The sequence below is a fragment of the Pithys albifrons genome, chromosome 22 (genome assembly GCF_047495875.1).
Source record: "Pithys albifrons albifrons isolate INPA30051 chromosome 22, PitAlb_v1, whole genome shotgun sequence".
Lineage (NCBI taxonomy): Eukaryota > Metazoa > Chordata > Aves > Passeriformes > Thamnophilidae > Pithys > Pithys albifrons.
In genome coordinates this window covers 7,011,645-7,025,616 of record NC_092479.1, presented here as the reverse complement: position 1 = coordinate 7,025,616, position 13,972 = coordinate 7,011,645, and the positions used below count along the sequence as shown (strand labels likewise).

At 53.3% G+C, this 13,972-nt stretch overlaps 2 protein-coding genes across 5 annotated transcripts in view; both read left to right on the top strand.

The window, feature by feature from the left end:
• The window catches only part of AGRN (agrin), a 108,721-nt gene extending 101,249 nt beyond the window's left edge, over positions 1-7,472 (top strand). For all 4 annotated transcript variants that reach the window (XM_071575456.1, XM_071575454.1, XM_071575453.1 and 1 more), the window contains 3 exons: positions 2,245-2,469; positions 3,037-3,140; positions 4,580-7,472. In XM_071575456.1, coding sequence (XP_071431557.1) covers positions 2,245-2,469; positions 3,037-3,140; positions 4,580-4,737 — 487 coding nt within the window. In that variant the 3' untranslated portion in view covers positions 4,738-7,472. The remainder of the gene's footprint in view (positions 1-2,244; positions 2,470-3,036; positions 3,141-4,579) is intronic.
• A 3,871-nt stretch (positions 7,473-11,343) lies between these two features.
• The window catches only part of LOC139681925 (tyrosine-protein phosphatase non-receptor type 11-like), a 41,694-nt gene continuing 39,065 nt past the window's right edge, over positions 11,344-13,972 (top strand). Inside the window, exon 1 of the mRNA XM_071575728.1 lies at positions 11,344-11,436. Coding sequence (XP_071431829.1) covers positions 11,423-11,436 — 14 coding nt within the window. The 5' untranslated portion in view covers positions 11,344-11,422. The remainder of the gene's footprint in view (positions 11,437-13,972) is intronic.

The window sequence follows — 13,972 nt, the reverse complement described above, 5'->3', positions numbered from 1 at the left end:
GGGACATGGTTTAGTGGTGTGTTAATGGTTGTGTTGGGTTAATGCTTGGACTTGAGAATCTTGAAGGGATTTTCCAACCTTAATGATTCTGTGATTCTAAGGACCAGCCTGAGACCAGCCTGCAGGAAAGGGTCCTTTTTCTGGGAAGGCCATGGACCAAGAGCTCCCTTTCCCCAGCAGTGCTGTCCCAGGATACACATCCCAGCAGGGCAGCATGGGTGATTACCAGCAATTCTGATAGTCATGGAATCATAAGATCATTCCAATCATTGAAAAGGCATCTAAGAGCATCAAATCCAACCATTAGCCCAGCACCACTAAACTGTGTCCCCAAGTGCCACATCCACATGTTTTTTGAACACTTCCAGGGGATGATGATTCCACTACTGACCTGGACAGCCTGTTTTGATGCTTGATCACCTTTTCAGTGAAGAAATTTTCCCTAACATCCAATCTGAACCTCCTTGTGGTGCAACTTGAGGCCATGTTCTCTTGTTCTATCTTTGGGATGCTACGGAATGGGTTCCTGTGAGAAGGTCCCCCCTGAGCCTCCTTTTCTCCAGGCTGAGCCCCCCCAGCTCCCTCAGCCACTCCTCATGGACCTGTCCCCACACCCCCAGCCCAGGGCTGTATTCCCTCATTGGCATTTTCCTGCACCCCCTGGCTAAGCCACCACTTCCAAACGTGTTGGAGGAGCCTCATCCCCAGGGAAGCTCCAGCTGCTCCGCGCTCACGCCGGGCTGTCCCTGCCTTGGGTGCTGTGTAGGGTGAGGAGCTGCTGCTGCTGGGCAGGGCTGCTCCCTGTGTGCCAGGGGCATGGGAGGGAAGGGAAGGGTCTCCTGCTGCCCTGCGCTTATGGCACGCTCCCCTTTCTTCCCCTTCTAAGTCCCGACGCGCTGGACTCTGCCGTGGAGCGCAGGTGAGTGCGCCGGGCTTTGTGCTCTCGTGTCTCGTGCTCTGCTGTCGCTGCCTCAGCATGTCTCTGTCTCCCTGTGTGTGTTCTGTGTGTCCAAATCCTTGGCTTTTTATTTGTAAGGGATACAGCTCTGCAGAGGGTGAGTAAACATGAAAGGAGCCTTGTCCCTCCAGCACAGGAACAGCAGAGAGCCCCAGGCAGGGGTTGAGTTACCTTGGCAGTACCTCAGGCTTCATGCAGAGCCCCATTCAGCCCTTTGGATGAAGTGTCCCTTGGGAATAAAAAGCTGTCTGTGATATCCATGTTGTCCAGTCTCTGTGTCAGCAGTGTGTCTCAGAGCATCCCAGAAGGGGATGGCCACCCCACAGGGCAACCTCTCCTGTTGCCAAGAGCCTTGTGCCTGTTCCTGAAGGGACTGAGCAGAGATGGGGATGCCAATGTGGAGGGAATCCTGTCCCACCTTCATTCCTTCCTTGGGGAAAGACCAAAGAGAAAGAAGGCTTTGCTGCCTCCGTGGGCAGCCTCCCTCCCCTTCAAACTGCTCATCATCTCACAGTCCCAGCCTTGGGTACCAAGACTGTTGTGTCACAGCTTGCAGGGACTGATGTGCCTGGATTTTTATGCTCTGTAGATCTGAAAGCAAGGACCAGCAGCCCCATGTCTTTGGAGACTCAAGCTGGATAGTGGTGAAAACACAAGATTCTCAGGACTACTGTGCAGGCCCTGCTCAGGTCAGCAGGAGAAGGGAGGAGCTCCAGTCTTGTTCCCAAGCTCAACTGGGCAGAGCCCCTGCTCTGAGTCCAGCTTTGAGGGGGAACTAGTTTAGAGACCTCGAGGGCTATTTCTTTGTTCCTCTGGCCTGGTTTAGAACTTCCCATCTGCTCCTCCACCACACATTCTGATACTCCAAACTCTGTGACCCCTCAGGTACAGCAGGCAGGGACAGACTCCAGGCATGGTGATATTCCAAACTCTGTGATATTCCAAACTCTCTGATCCCCCAGGTGCAGGGACAGACCCCAGGCATTGTGATATTCCAAACTCTGTGACCCCTCAGGTGCAAGAGGTAGGGACAAGACTCCAGGCATGGTGATATTCCAAACTCTGTGATATTCCAGACTCTCTGATCCCCCAGGTGCAGGGACAGACCCCAGGCATTGTGATATTCCAAACTCTCTGACCCCCTCAGGTAGAGGCAGACCCCAGGCAGAGCCTGATGCCAAGAGTTGGATGGAGGTTATCCCAGCAGGTGAGCCAGTTGGCTGGGAAGAGGAGGCTGCTCCCAGGACCTGCCTTGTTTTTAACTCTTCCCCATGTCCCCCACACAGTGAGAAGGCCTTGCAGTCGAACCACTTCGAGCTGAGCATCAAAACAGAGGCCACGCAGGGGCTGATCCTGTGGAGTGGGAAGGGGCTGGAGCGCTCGGACTACATCGCCCTGGCCATCGTGGATGGCTTCGTGCAGATGACCTACGACCTGGGCTCCAAGCCAGTGGTGCTACGGTCCACAGTGCCAGTCAACACCAACCAGTGGATCCACATCAAAGCCTACAGGTGGGAAGGCTGGAGGGAGGGAAAAGCTGCGGCACGGCCGTGACTCCACACCCTGTGATGCCCAAGGATTGCTCCTGTCCTTGGATAATAATAGAGGAGAGGCATGTGGGCAGTGCCCTGGGGAGGGGAGCGTGTTGGCACACGCCTGGAAATGTCAAAGGGGCAGGACCAAGATGGTCTGGGAGGTCTGTGCCTTTTATTTGAGCTGTCTGAGGGTTTGACATTCTGTTTGTGTGGAGCCCGAGCTGGCCCTTTTTTATTTTTGGTGGTGGTGGGAGTGGTGAGCGGGTCAGGCGCCTGCCATGCCAGGCATTGCTGCTGGTGGGCATGGAGGAAGCTGTGGTGGGGCTGTGGGATGCCATGGGGATGCTGGAGGGTGGCACTGTGGCTTTGGACCAAGGACTGCTCTGTGCCACACGGCCAGAGGGAGAGCTCAGCTCTCTGTCTTTATCCAGCTGGAGAAAGGCTGATGGTGCCCAGGGTCAGGATTTAGTGTAAAGCAGAGAACACCTCTGGGGTTTACCTCTCATTATCCTCTGTTCTTTCTTCTCCCCTCTCTGGGAGCAGGGTACAGAGGGAAGGTTCCCTCCAAGTTGGGAATGAAGCTCCCATCGCTGGTTCTTCTCCACTTGGTGCAACACAACTGGACACAGATGGGGCCCTGTGGCTGGGTGAGTTGGTGTGGGAAGGGTGAGCACCCTCTGTGCCCCTTGCTGAGGGTTCAGAGGTGAAATGGGATGGTGATTCTCCCTGCCTTGTTCAACACAACACCTTTGTCTCCCAGTGGCTTTGACAAGCCTGACCTAAAAATTCCTCTACTTGCTCTCTGCCTACCATGGCAGGGTGGTGGTGACACTGAGGGATGAGGGGTTGGCTTTACCCAGTGCCAGTCCTTCCCATGGCACCATTGCCCTGAAGAGAGCCATTGGCTGGCCTGGAAAAAACAGTGAGTTAGAATCATAGAATCACAGAGTGGTTTGGTTTGGAAGGGACCTTAAAGATCATTTCATTCCATGCCCTGCCATGGGCAGGGACACCTTCCACTATCCCAGGTTGCTCCAAGCCCTGTCCAACCTGGCCTTGGACACTTCCAGGGATGGGGCAGCCACAGCTTCTCTGGGCAATCTGTGCCAGGGCCCCCCCACCCTTACAGGGAAAAATAGACTTAGATTCTCTTTACACTTTTTGGAAGCATCTGTTCTTATCTCCCCAGTCTGAGCCTGTAGTTCAGGTCTAACCTGACTCACAAGGTGTTCATATTCAAAAATGTAGCCTTACCTCTGAAAAGAGGAGATCCTGGGTGGCAGTTCTGCTTCTGAAATCAGCCCTAGAAGTTGCATGCAAAGCAGAATTTGTCCATGAGAAATTTTTGCTTGGCTTCCCCACTGGCTCTTCCAAAGGTTGTGTTTGCAGTCAACCCTTTGTAATTTCAAAGAATTTCCTGTGTAATGAGCCCAGAGTTGATACTGCAGTAACTGAACTAAAATTGAGTTTGAATTTGGGATCAATCTCCAAGGAAATGAAACTTTAAGTTGAATTGGTGTTTTAGAATGAAAATAGCAGAAGAATAGAAACAGCAGTAGAATAGAAGTAGCAACAGAAACAAGTTAGGGGTTGAAGTGTGTTCAGGAAAGCTGCAGGCAGTGGTTGGAACTGGCGTGGGTGATTACAGTGAAAATAACTACTACTTATTTTCATAAAATAAATTAATTTAGCTAACTAATTAACTGATATTTACTATTAGCCAGGAAAGTGGTTTTTCCCTGCTGTTGGGAAGACACTCACAGAATCACTGAGGTTGGAAAAAACCCTCAGAGATCGAGCCCACCCTGTGCCCAATGCCCACCTTGTGCCCAGGCCAGAGCACTGAGTGCCACATCCAGTCCTTCCTTGGGCACCTCCAGGGGTGGGGACTCCAAACCCCACTGGGCAGCCCCTTGCAATGTTTAACACCCCTTTCTGTGAAGGAATTCCTCCTGATGTCCAACCTGAGACATTCCTGCGCTGTCTCTGTGTGTGGGGGGGGGGGGGGGGTGTGACCCTGCTGGGGACAGGCTGGGGGTGCCCTGCCCTGTGCCCTGTGCCCTGAGCTCTGTGCTGTCCCTTGCAGGGGGGCTGGAGAAGCTGAGTGTGGCTCACAAGCTGCCCAAGGCCTACAGCACTGGCTTCATTGGCTGCATCCGAGATGTCCTTGTGGACCGCCAAGAACTGCACCTGGTGGAGGACGCTTTAAACAACCCCAGGATATTACACTGCTCAGCCAAATAGACCCCCAGAGACCCTCCCTTCTCCTTCCCTCCCTCCTGCCTATTGCTGTAATTATTTTCTATTTTTGTAAACTTATTGCTTTTTATATTTTGGGGGGAGGGGGGAAAAAGGGAGGGGAGGAAACACCTTTTCTTTTGGGTTATTTGTTCGGTTGCAAGTCTATCCAGGTCAGTCAGACTCGAATCAAACAGCAGCAACAAAGAACAAACCTTGAACCAAGTCTCCAAGAAGTGACAGAAGAACTTCCCCATTGCATTGTAAATCTTCTTCATACTTGAAGCTTCTTTTTTTGGGTTATTTTTTTCCCCTCCTTACTTGTGTTCTTGGGTTGTTGTTCATGCCCGTGGGGGAAAAGATGCTGGTGCTGGTGAGACGTGTGGCCTTCATGGATTCACTGCCTGGCCCCAACGTCCCCTCTGCAGTGCTGGCTGAGCAGGGAAGTGGGAATTGCCCCCCTGCTTCAGGGGCTGGCTCTGCCAAGCCTTCTCCTGGCCCTGTGTTCACACGAAGTCCCTCCTCCCCCTCTTCCTCTCACTATAATTTATGTGTGTAAGAATCTCAAGTGCTTTTCTCCTTCATGCTCTGTTAAAATCAGGGATGCCATGCACTGGAAGAGAGACCAGGTCTGCTCTGAGCAGGCAGAAAAGCATTGCTCTTTGGTTGTCTTATGACTGTTTGCTGGACTGAGAGGTGCTGTGGGGGGAACACTGATGTCTCTGTTGGCTCTCCTCCTCCTCCTCCTCCTCCTCCTCCTCTTGGACATGTGCAGAAGCAGCTGTGAAACCTCATTTCCACGCTTTGTGTTTATCCAGACATGTCCCAACCACCTGCTTGCCCTGGCTGCTCTTCCCAAGGGCTTCTGTCTACCAAGCCTTGCCCTCCCTTGTGCTGGGGATAACTTGGAGCTGCTCTCCAAGAGCTGGAAGTGCTCCCTCCCTTCCAGCACTGCCAAACAGGCTGGGAGGGCACAGGGTCCCTCTTCACTTTGAGAAGATCTCTTGGATGTGTCCTTCCATGCCCCATGTCCATTTACCAGCCTCTTGCCCTCTGACACTTCCCAATCTGGGAATGTACAGCTGGTACTGGAGCCTCTCCCATGAAGAGTATTTGGAGCTTCACCTTGGACTTCAAGTTTTTGCAGTGCCCAGGGCAATGCAGGGTCTTCCACGCTGTGATCAAAGCTCCTCTGGATACTGCCAGCCCAGCAGGAACAGCTCCAGTGGGAATGACAGCTGGGCATGGGGCAGCTCTCCAGGCTGGAAGTGTCTGGGAGGATTTTGAAGGGTTTTCTCAGTTGAAAACAAATGTTGTGGTGCCAGTTGCAAAGCCAGTACGTGTGTTTCTGACTGGATGGAGTGTGTTTGTGAGTGTGTGTCCCCCAGCACACGTTTGCCTGCAGATCCTGCATCTCCTGGAAGCAGGAGAAGAACAAATGGAACACAGCTAGGAGAGAAATGACCCTCTCCATTCGGGTTCCTTCTCCATGGGAAGGATTCAGTGATGCTGTGTAGCATCTACATCCCTCCCCACCACTGGGACACAACTGTGTTCCCTTCCCACTCTGAGATGGCAGCAACTGTGTGGAGTGTCCAGACCTAATCTGAAGGATCCCACCAGGTATGGAGTGTTAATTAATAGCCAAGGTGCCACGATTTTGCAGTTTTGCCCTCAATTTCTAGCACACCTTGTAATGTACCTTTTCAAAGTAGTGCACCCTTTAAAAATGGTGATCCTTGGCACCAAGTTTGGAGCTGTTGAAGGTCAAATGCCTTTTCTCAGGGTGAGCTCTGAACACAGATGGAACAGAGGGGAAGAATGTGTGTAAAACCACTTGGGTTCCTTTTTTATTTGATTAAAAGAAAACTATCCCCCACCCCAATCTGTGACATTCAAAATCCAGTGGTTAAATATTTCACAGGGGGCTGTGCCCTCTGTGGGATGGAGACTCTGCTGTGTGTGGGGGTTGTGTGTGTGCCAAAAACCACATTTTAAGTGGCTGCTGTATATAAATTGTGGTTCCTGGTGGGGAGTGCTGTGCTGGGAAAGGGGGGGGACTGCTGTGTTCTGATCACGAGGTGTAGACAGAGAGGGGGAAGTGCAGGATGGGGTGGGGTGGGGAGGGAGGGAGGTGTGAGACCCCCAATCTGTGTTTTGAGAATGGGATTTCCACCTGGGCATTGCAACAGCTTTGGCTGAGACAGGGCTGGTGTTGCAGCTCCAGAGGGACAGGGGCATGCACAGAGGAAGCTGCTAATTTTCTGGAATGCCACTGAAATGAAGCCAGGGTCACTGCAAAAAACTAAACCCCAACAGCTAAACAAAAACAAAAACTCTGTCTGCTTTTGCTGGGGCTTGGAAATGCCTTAAAACAGGGCCTTGTGTCCTCGTTGTGGAGCATCTTGAACCAAGGTCAGATTCAGCAGTGCTCCCTTGGGGCTGTGCACTTAACTTGGGCTTTATTTTTAATAGCATTTATAACATGTATGTACAAAAAAAAAAAAGAGACATTGAGGTTTGGTTTTTTTTTTCTGGGTTTGGTTTTTTTTTTGGCCTTTTTTTTTTTAAATGTCCATGTGGCTTCATTTATAGGGTAAATTAATGACCATTGTGAACTGCTGTATGAATTCTGAAGGGCAATGCACAGTAGAGGAGCAGCATGATATAACCATTACTAACTTGTGTCTTTCGTCAATCACCATGAAATAAAGTTTGAAAACTATTAAATATGTTTTTAAGGGGCCTGTTGCTTCTTGTTTTGTGCTGTCCCTCACTTTCCTGCTGTCTCCTGGTGGATGGTGTGTGAAGCCAAACAGGGATCTCCTTATTTCCTTTAGAACCAGAGTGGCTCAAGCAAGTACCTGCTGGATCTTCTAAATGCAGCCTTTTTATGAATTCCATCCTCAATCCCATCTACACAAGGTTTGTGGGATCTGTGTGTCTTTCCTTCCTCTGCTCTGTGGCCTTGGGAGTGGTTTCAGCTCTTCAAGAGCCCACTGGCTTTTCCCCCTTTGCCAGGTGTGCTTTTCTCACCTCAGCATTTTCCAAAGAGGTTTTGCATCCCATGGACATCACACCAGTAAGACTGAAGTGATGGTTCTGTGGCTTGTTTGTCATGGACAGCATTTCCCCTGGGCCATGGAAACTCAGTCTCCAGCAGGATGTGGTTTCAGACACCATTTTGATGTGATTTTTGGGGTGTCCTGTGCAGGGCAGGGAGTTGGACTCTGGTGATCTTTGTGGGTCCCTTCCAGTTCAGGTTATTCTTTGAGCCTTCCTGCTCTGAACAAGGTTTCCTAATGGGGCCTTTCCACTTGTCTGCAGCACCATCTTTCTGCCAGAAAGGGTGAGAGGTGGAGATCTTCATCCAACAAAGAGTTCAGGTTCATCCCAGTGGGGTGAAGTGAGACAAGGACAGGGGTTTGCTGCCATTTGGGAGCAGCTGATGTAGCAAATGGAGTCATTTTGCTACCAGCAATGATGGAGTTGGTGGTGTCTGAATTGGCTCTTCAGTGGACAATGAGCCACCACAGCCTCTCAGGGGGAAACAACAGGGTCAGTGTCCGAGAGCCAGAGGGGATGCAGAGCTCCCCACTGGGGCCATGCTTTGCTCCAGATCAGCCTCCTGGAGCTGCCTCTCCTCCACAATGACTTTATTATGCCACGACAGGCAGGGACTTGCAAAGCCAGTCCCTCTTCCACAGGCGTTTTGCCAGCTCTGCTGCAGAGCAGGAGGAGAAAACACCATCCTTGTCCTGGCCAGAAGCAAAAGAGCTCTGGCAGCTGGATGGATGTTTTACCACAGGCTAAAAAACCCCATTGGGAGGGGAAGGAGGAAGGAAAAAGGGACAGGAGCCATGCTGGGGGCACACCTGGGCAGGCAGCAAGTGTGACTTGGGACATGGCCTGGCTGGGCTTCCTGGCAGCCTGAGCAGCTTCCCAGTGCTCCCAGGAACTCGCCTGGCTGCCCAGTCAGCACTCACTGGGAGCCAAGGCAAACTGGTGGTACCTTCAAGAGCAGACAGCAGTTGGGGTTGGATGGTCTGGCCCATCCTCAGCTCTCCCTGGGAGTTCCAGCCCTGACTCTGTGTGTGCCAAAGAGCTCAAAGAGGCTAAGAACAGCTGACCCCACTCCTAAACCCTGAGCTGAGGCTCCAGTGGGATGGTGGGGGAGCCAAAGGGGAAACCTTCATTAAAAATACAGGAATTTAGCAGAAAATAACCTGCCTTGGCTTCAGGCTGGTGATCAGAGATCAGAGGGGCTGAGGGCAGCAGGGCCCAATTTCTGATTATACCCAACAGCACTGTCAGCCTAGTTGAGGTCTGTAAGGAGCACTTTCACAAGCAAAGATTTGCAAATAATTCAATTTACCAACCCAGGACTACAGGGCTGGTCATGCTCAATAAGGATTTGCATGATCCAAACTCAACAAATAGTGTGGTTTCCCACTCTGACTTTTCTGCCCCAAAGCCCCTTTTACATTACAAATTTTGGGTCCCCAAGCACATGTTTGGTGACTTTGGTCATCCATGTGTTACAGATCTCATGATCTTCCTCATTTCTAGTCTAAGGGATGTGAAAGTTCATATGTAAATGGGGCCTAATGAGGGTCTTGGTTCCTTTTGGTGGGAATTTATAGCTGACAAAAAGTGTGGAATGAACACCCTGATCCTCCTCCACGTGCTGAGGCAGCAGGAAAGGCTGGTTGACCTTCTCCAGAGAATCTCAACACACATTTTTACCTCCTGAACAGACCAGAGTTATAACAATGAGTGTTTTACAGGATGGACATGGCTGGTGCAAGGTGTGGGTGCTCTGCTGTGCCTCCTTGGCACAACCCTGGGCCATGAGACCTCTGCTTTGCTTTGCAAGAGTGGGGAGAGCAGTTCCAGTGCTTTCTTTTTTTTAAATAAGAAGCTGAACTGCTGTTCATGTCCCTCCTTGACCATGATTTTAACCAAGAAGCTGAGCTGCTGTTCATATCCCTCCCTGACCATGAACAGTGCCCTCAGAAAGGGTCTCATCCCCCCTGCACAGAGACAGTGACACACAGAAGTCACAGTTTTGGTCTCACAATGAAGCCTCAGAGCCCTGAAAGAAGGTCCCAGTGACTCAGTGGCAGGGGAAATGAGGAAGGAGAGGACAGGGGTCACCATTATCAGGGTTGCTATTTGGCCTCTGTGGTCCCTGTTGCCCTGTGAGCAATCCAGTGGCATTCAGGGAAGCTGAGCTGTGAGATGAGCTGGCTCCTGCTGCCAGCTCCCTGGGTATTCCCCGAATAGACATGGAATTTGCTGAGTCTTATTATAGTTCCAAAATGCTATTTTTGACACTAAGGGTAGACTGGGAGTGGGGGCTCGCTGGCTGTGCCCTGGCTTTTTCTCTCTTGGACAGCTGGCTTTGTTTTCTCACCCAGCATTCATGAAAGGTGCCAGATTCAGGGCATTTCTTGGGGTTAATATCTGGTTTTTATGTGAAGCAGCACATATTTGACATGAGTTTGTTAAAGGCCTCTCAGTTTACACTTCAGATGGCAAAATGAGCTTTATTTGTCTGAAGTGCACAGCATGGTTGTGGCACACCTGAGCCCCAGTTTATCCCAGTGGAAGGTTTGGTGTCACCACAGATGTTGGGATGAGAGGGGGGAACTCACCCTGGGGACATTGTGCCCTCCTGACTCTAAAGCACCCCTGACTTAAGGCCTCTTAGGGATGACAGCAGATGTGGCTGAGCCTCTCCAGCCTTGAGTGCTCAGTGTCTGGTGGCTTGTTTCACTCTTTTGGCAGAATGACACTCAAACTTTTCTGAACTCAGCACCAAAATCAGGACCTTCAGTGGTGTTTGGGTACCTTAAATTGCTGCTGGTCCCTCTGTGCTGGTCACTGGTGAGGTGTCACCTTGAATCCTGGGTTCAGTTTTGGGCTCCTCACAAGAAGACATCGAGGGGCTGGAGTTTGTGTCCAGAGAAGGGAATGGAGCTGGGAAGGGTCTGGAGAACCAGGAGGGGCTGAGGGAGCTGGGGGGGCTCAGCCTGGAGAAAAGGAGGCTCAGTGGGGACCTTGTGGCTCTCTGCAATCCCTGAAAGGAGAGGGGACCTGGGGGCAGAGGGTGGTTCAGGCTCTGGTCCAGGGAAAAAGGGACCCGAGGAGAGGAAATATTCTCAAGCTGCACCAGAGGAAATAAAGATTGGATATTAGGGAAAATTTCTTCATGAGAAGGGAGGTCAGGCACTGAAACGGGCTACCCAAGGCAGTGGTGGAATCAGCATCCCTGGAAAGTGTCCTAAAACATGTGGATGTGGCACTCGGGGACACGGTTTAGTGGTGAGGGCTGCGCTGGGTTAGCGCTTGGACTGGATGATCTTTTCCCACCGTCCCGATTCCCTGATCCCATCACGGAACTCTCCCGGTGCTGCCAAGCCCCGGGGACGGCGGAGATGCGGAGAACGCGCGTCCATCGCGGGGGGAAAGGCGCGGGGATCGCCCCGAGGCTGGGCGGCGGGGCGGAGCGGGGCTGGGGGCTGCGGGCACGGGCACGGGCACGGGCACGGGCACGGGCGGGGCGGAGGGCGGGGATTCCCTCACGTCACAGGGAGGGGTTTCCCCGCCGGCCCGGGCCCAGCCGCCCGCCGGGGCGCGGCGGTGCGGGCAGTCGGTGCGGGGCCGGTGCGCGGAGCTCCGCGGAGCCATGACCTCCCGCAGGTAAGGACAGTCCCGTCCCATCCTATTCCATCCCGTCCCATCCTATTCCTCCATCCCGTCCCGTCTCATCCCATCCCGTCTCATGCCGTCCCGTCACATCCCGTCCCGACCCGCGGCGAGCGCGTCCCCGCGGCCACCGGGCACCGCTTCCACCGGCTCCAGCTCCACCTCGGAGCTGCCCCCGCTCCTCGCGTGTGCCCGTCAGCTCCCCGTGTGTCGGTCCCCCATGTGCCATTGCCCTCCTATGCCGCGTACCCGCGGACGGTGCCGCGCTGTCGGAGCTCCGGCGGTCGGGCTGAAGTTGCAGCCTCCGCGCCTTCCCGTTGCCCGGTTGCCAGCCCTGCCCCTCTGCCCGGGCTGCTCCGGGTCACCCCGAGCCCTCTTGGCTCCATGGTTTCTCCCCAAGACCTTTGGGAGCTCAGAGCATCCTGTGCCAGCACACTCGGTGCACTGTGCTGGGGATGCAGGAGAGGGGACACCAAAACGGGTCTGAGCGTTAAAACTTGTTTGAAATGTCTTTATGGGTTGTGAGGTTAAAAAAAAAAAAAGGTACTTTGGGGCTTTTGGTGTGTAGGTGGTGCCTGTCGCGGCTTCTCCAAAGACGCTGTTGCTTCAGCGTTTTTCTTAGTGGCGGCAGAGCCTGTGCGACTTGGGGACATCGTCCCTGCTTGGGATAAATGCACCTGCAGGGGATGGTCTCTTCTCCCCGGGCCTGTTGTCCCCCCGCTCAGAGTGCCGGGTCACACACTCGGCCCCCGCGCAGCCACTTTGGGGGTCCTGCGTTCCTGCCTGTCCTTCCCCTCAACCAGCCTTGGGGTGACCTGAGGAAGCCTTTGCTGCTGTCACAAGTGGAGTGTGTTGTGAGGAGCCCCGAGCAGGGAGGTGGCCGGAGCGGCCGTTCAGTTCAGCTGACGGTCACTGAGCCCCAGGGATCGGTTACAGCGCAGGGAGCGCTCGGTGGGGCCGCAGGACCCGGCACGGCGAGGTCACCGCAGTGGCTTCCACAGCCACCTCTTGAACATGTCCCGTATTCTCCACACACATTCCCGTAACTCCAGGATTCAGAGGCTTGGCTGGTTTATGGGGTTTGGGGGTCTGTTTTTGCCATCCAGCACCGACTGTCTGTTCTCTACGAGTGCTGAGCTGCGTTTTGTGTCTTGTTCAAAGGGTGAAGAAGTTTCGGAAGACGCAGCGTCTCTATGGGCGGTGCCACACCGAGTTACAAAACACGCCGATGGGTGATGGGGTGGAAAGCAGAGGGCTGGGACCTGGGACCCCCTGGATTTCACTCCCAGCTCTGGTAGAACTCTCCATGCCCACGGCCAAGTCCGTATTTGTCTACGCTGCCCTTACCTTGCTGGCTCCACCCTGCTGGGCAGTCACCTGGGGCAGCAAAATGCCAGGGACAGCAAAATGGTTGGGATGTGCTGCCAGCTCAGCGCTCTCAGGAGTCCTGAGGAACCTGGCTGGTGAGGAGTCCTGCTGCTGAAAGGGGCCAGGGCTGTGTGGGCTGCATTTTGAGGGGTGTGTGCTGGGGGAGAAATTGCTCCCAAGTGTCTGTTGCTCCATCCTTTCCACCTGTGCTGGATTTGCTGTTCCTGGTTCTGATCCACTGCTCAGGTCCTTTTGCCCCCCACTTGGCCCCGGCGTTTCTCCTCTTGCCCAGCACCATGTGGGGTGCCCACCAGGTTTGTAGAGTACCTGCCAGGTTTTTATGGCACCTTTACCTTGCTGTGCCCTAAAGAACGGGGTGGATAAACCCCCCATCCCCCAGTGCTGACTCCCCAGATCGGCAGATCCCAAATTCCCTGTTTATTTTTTTTTTCCTAGAGAAGTGGTTTCACAGTGCCTGGAGCACTTGGTGGCATTGCCCTTGCCTGCAGGGCAAGCTTTTTTCTTTACAGCCACATTTCCTGGGATGCTGTGGCTGGGAGGAAGGGAAAGTCTGGAGGAAATGAGTAAGTGCCACCTTCCGGAGCCTGCCTGTCTCCAAAGGCTGCTCCAGTCCTGCAGGAATCAGTGCTGGGAGTGCTGTCACAGCACTGGGGAGCCACAGGGCATGGAGGCTCTTCAGGCTGTGCTTCTGGTGCTTTGGGTGTTGCTGCTGAAGCAGATGTGGAGGAGACAGTTGCTCTTCTTTCCACCTCTGCATGTCCAAGCAGTTTCCAGCACCTGGAGGGTGAAGCTGCTCCTTGAAAGGGAAAGGACCACATTTCCAGTTTTGGGGACAAGGAATGAGCAGACTGACTGTGCTCACAAGTCCTCTGGTGAAATGCTCCCATTTCTGTGTCAGGTTTCACAGAATTGTGGAATTATTTGGGTTGGAAAGGATCTTAAAGACCATCCTGCTCCAAACCCCCTGCTGTGGGCAGGGACATCTTCCAGTAGACCAGGTTGTTCCAAGCCCCATCCAACCTGGCCTTGGACACTTCCAGGGATGGGGAAGCCACAGCTTTTTGGGCAGCCTGTGCCAGGGCCTCACCAGCCTCTGAGGCTTGACATGGAGCTCCTGAGTGGTCCCACATCCAGAGCTGAG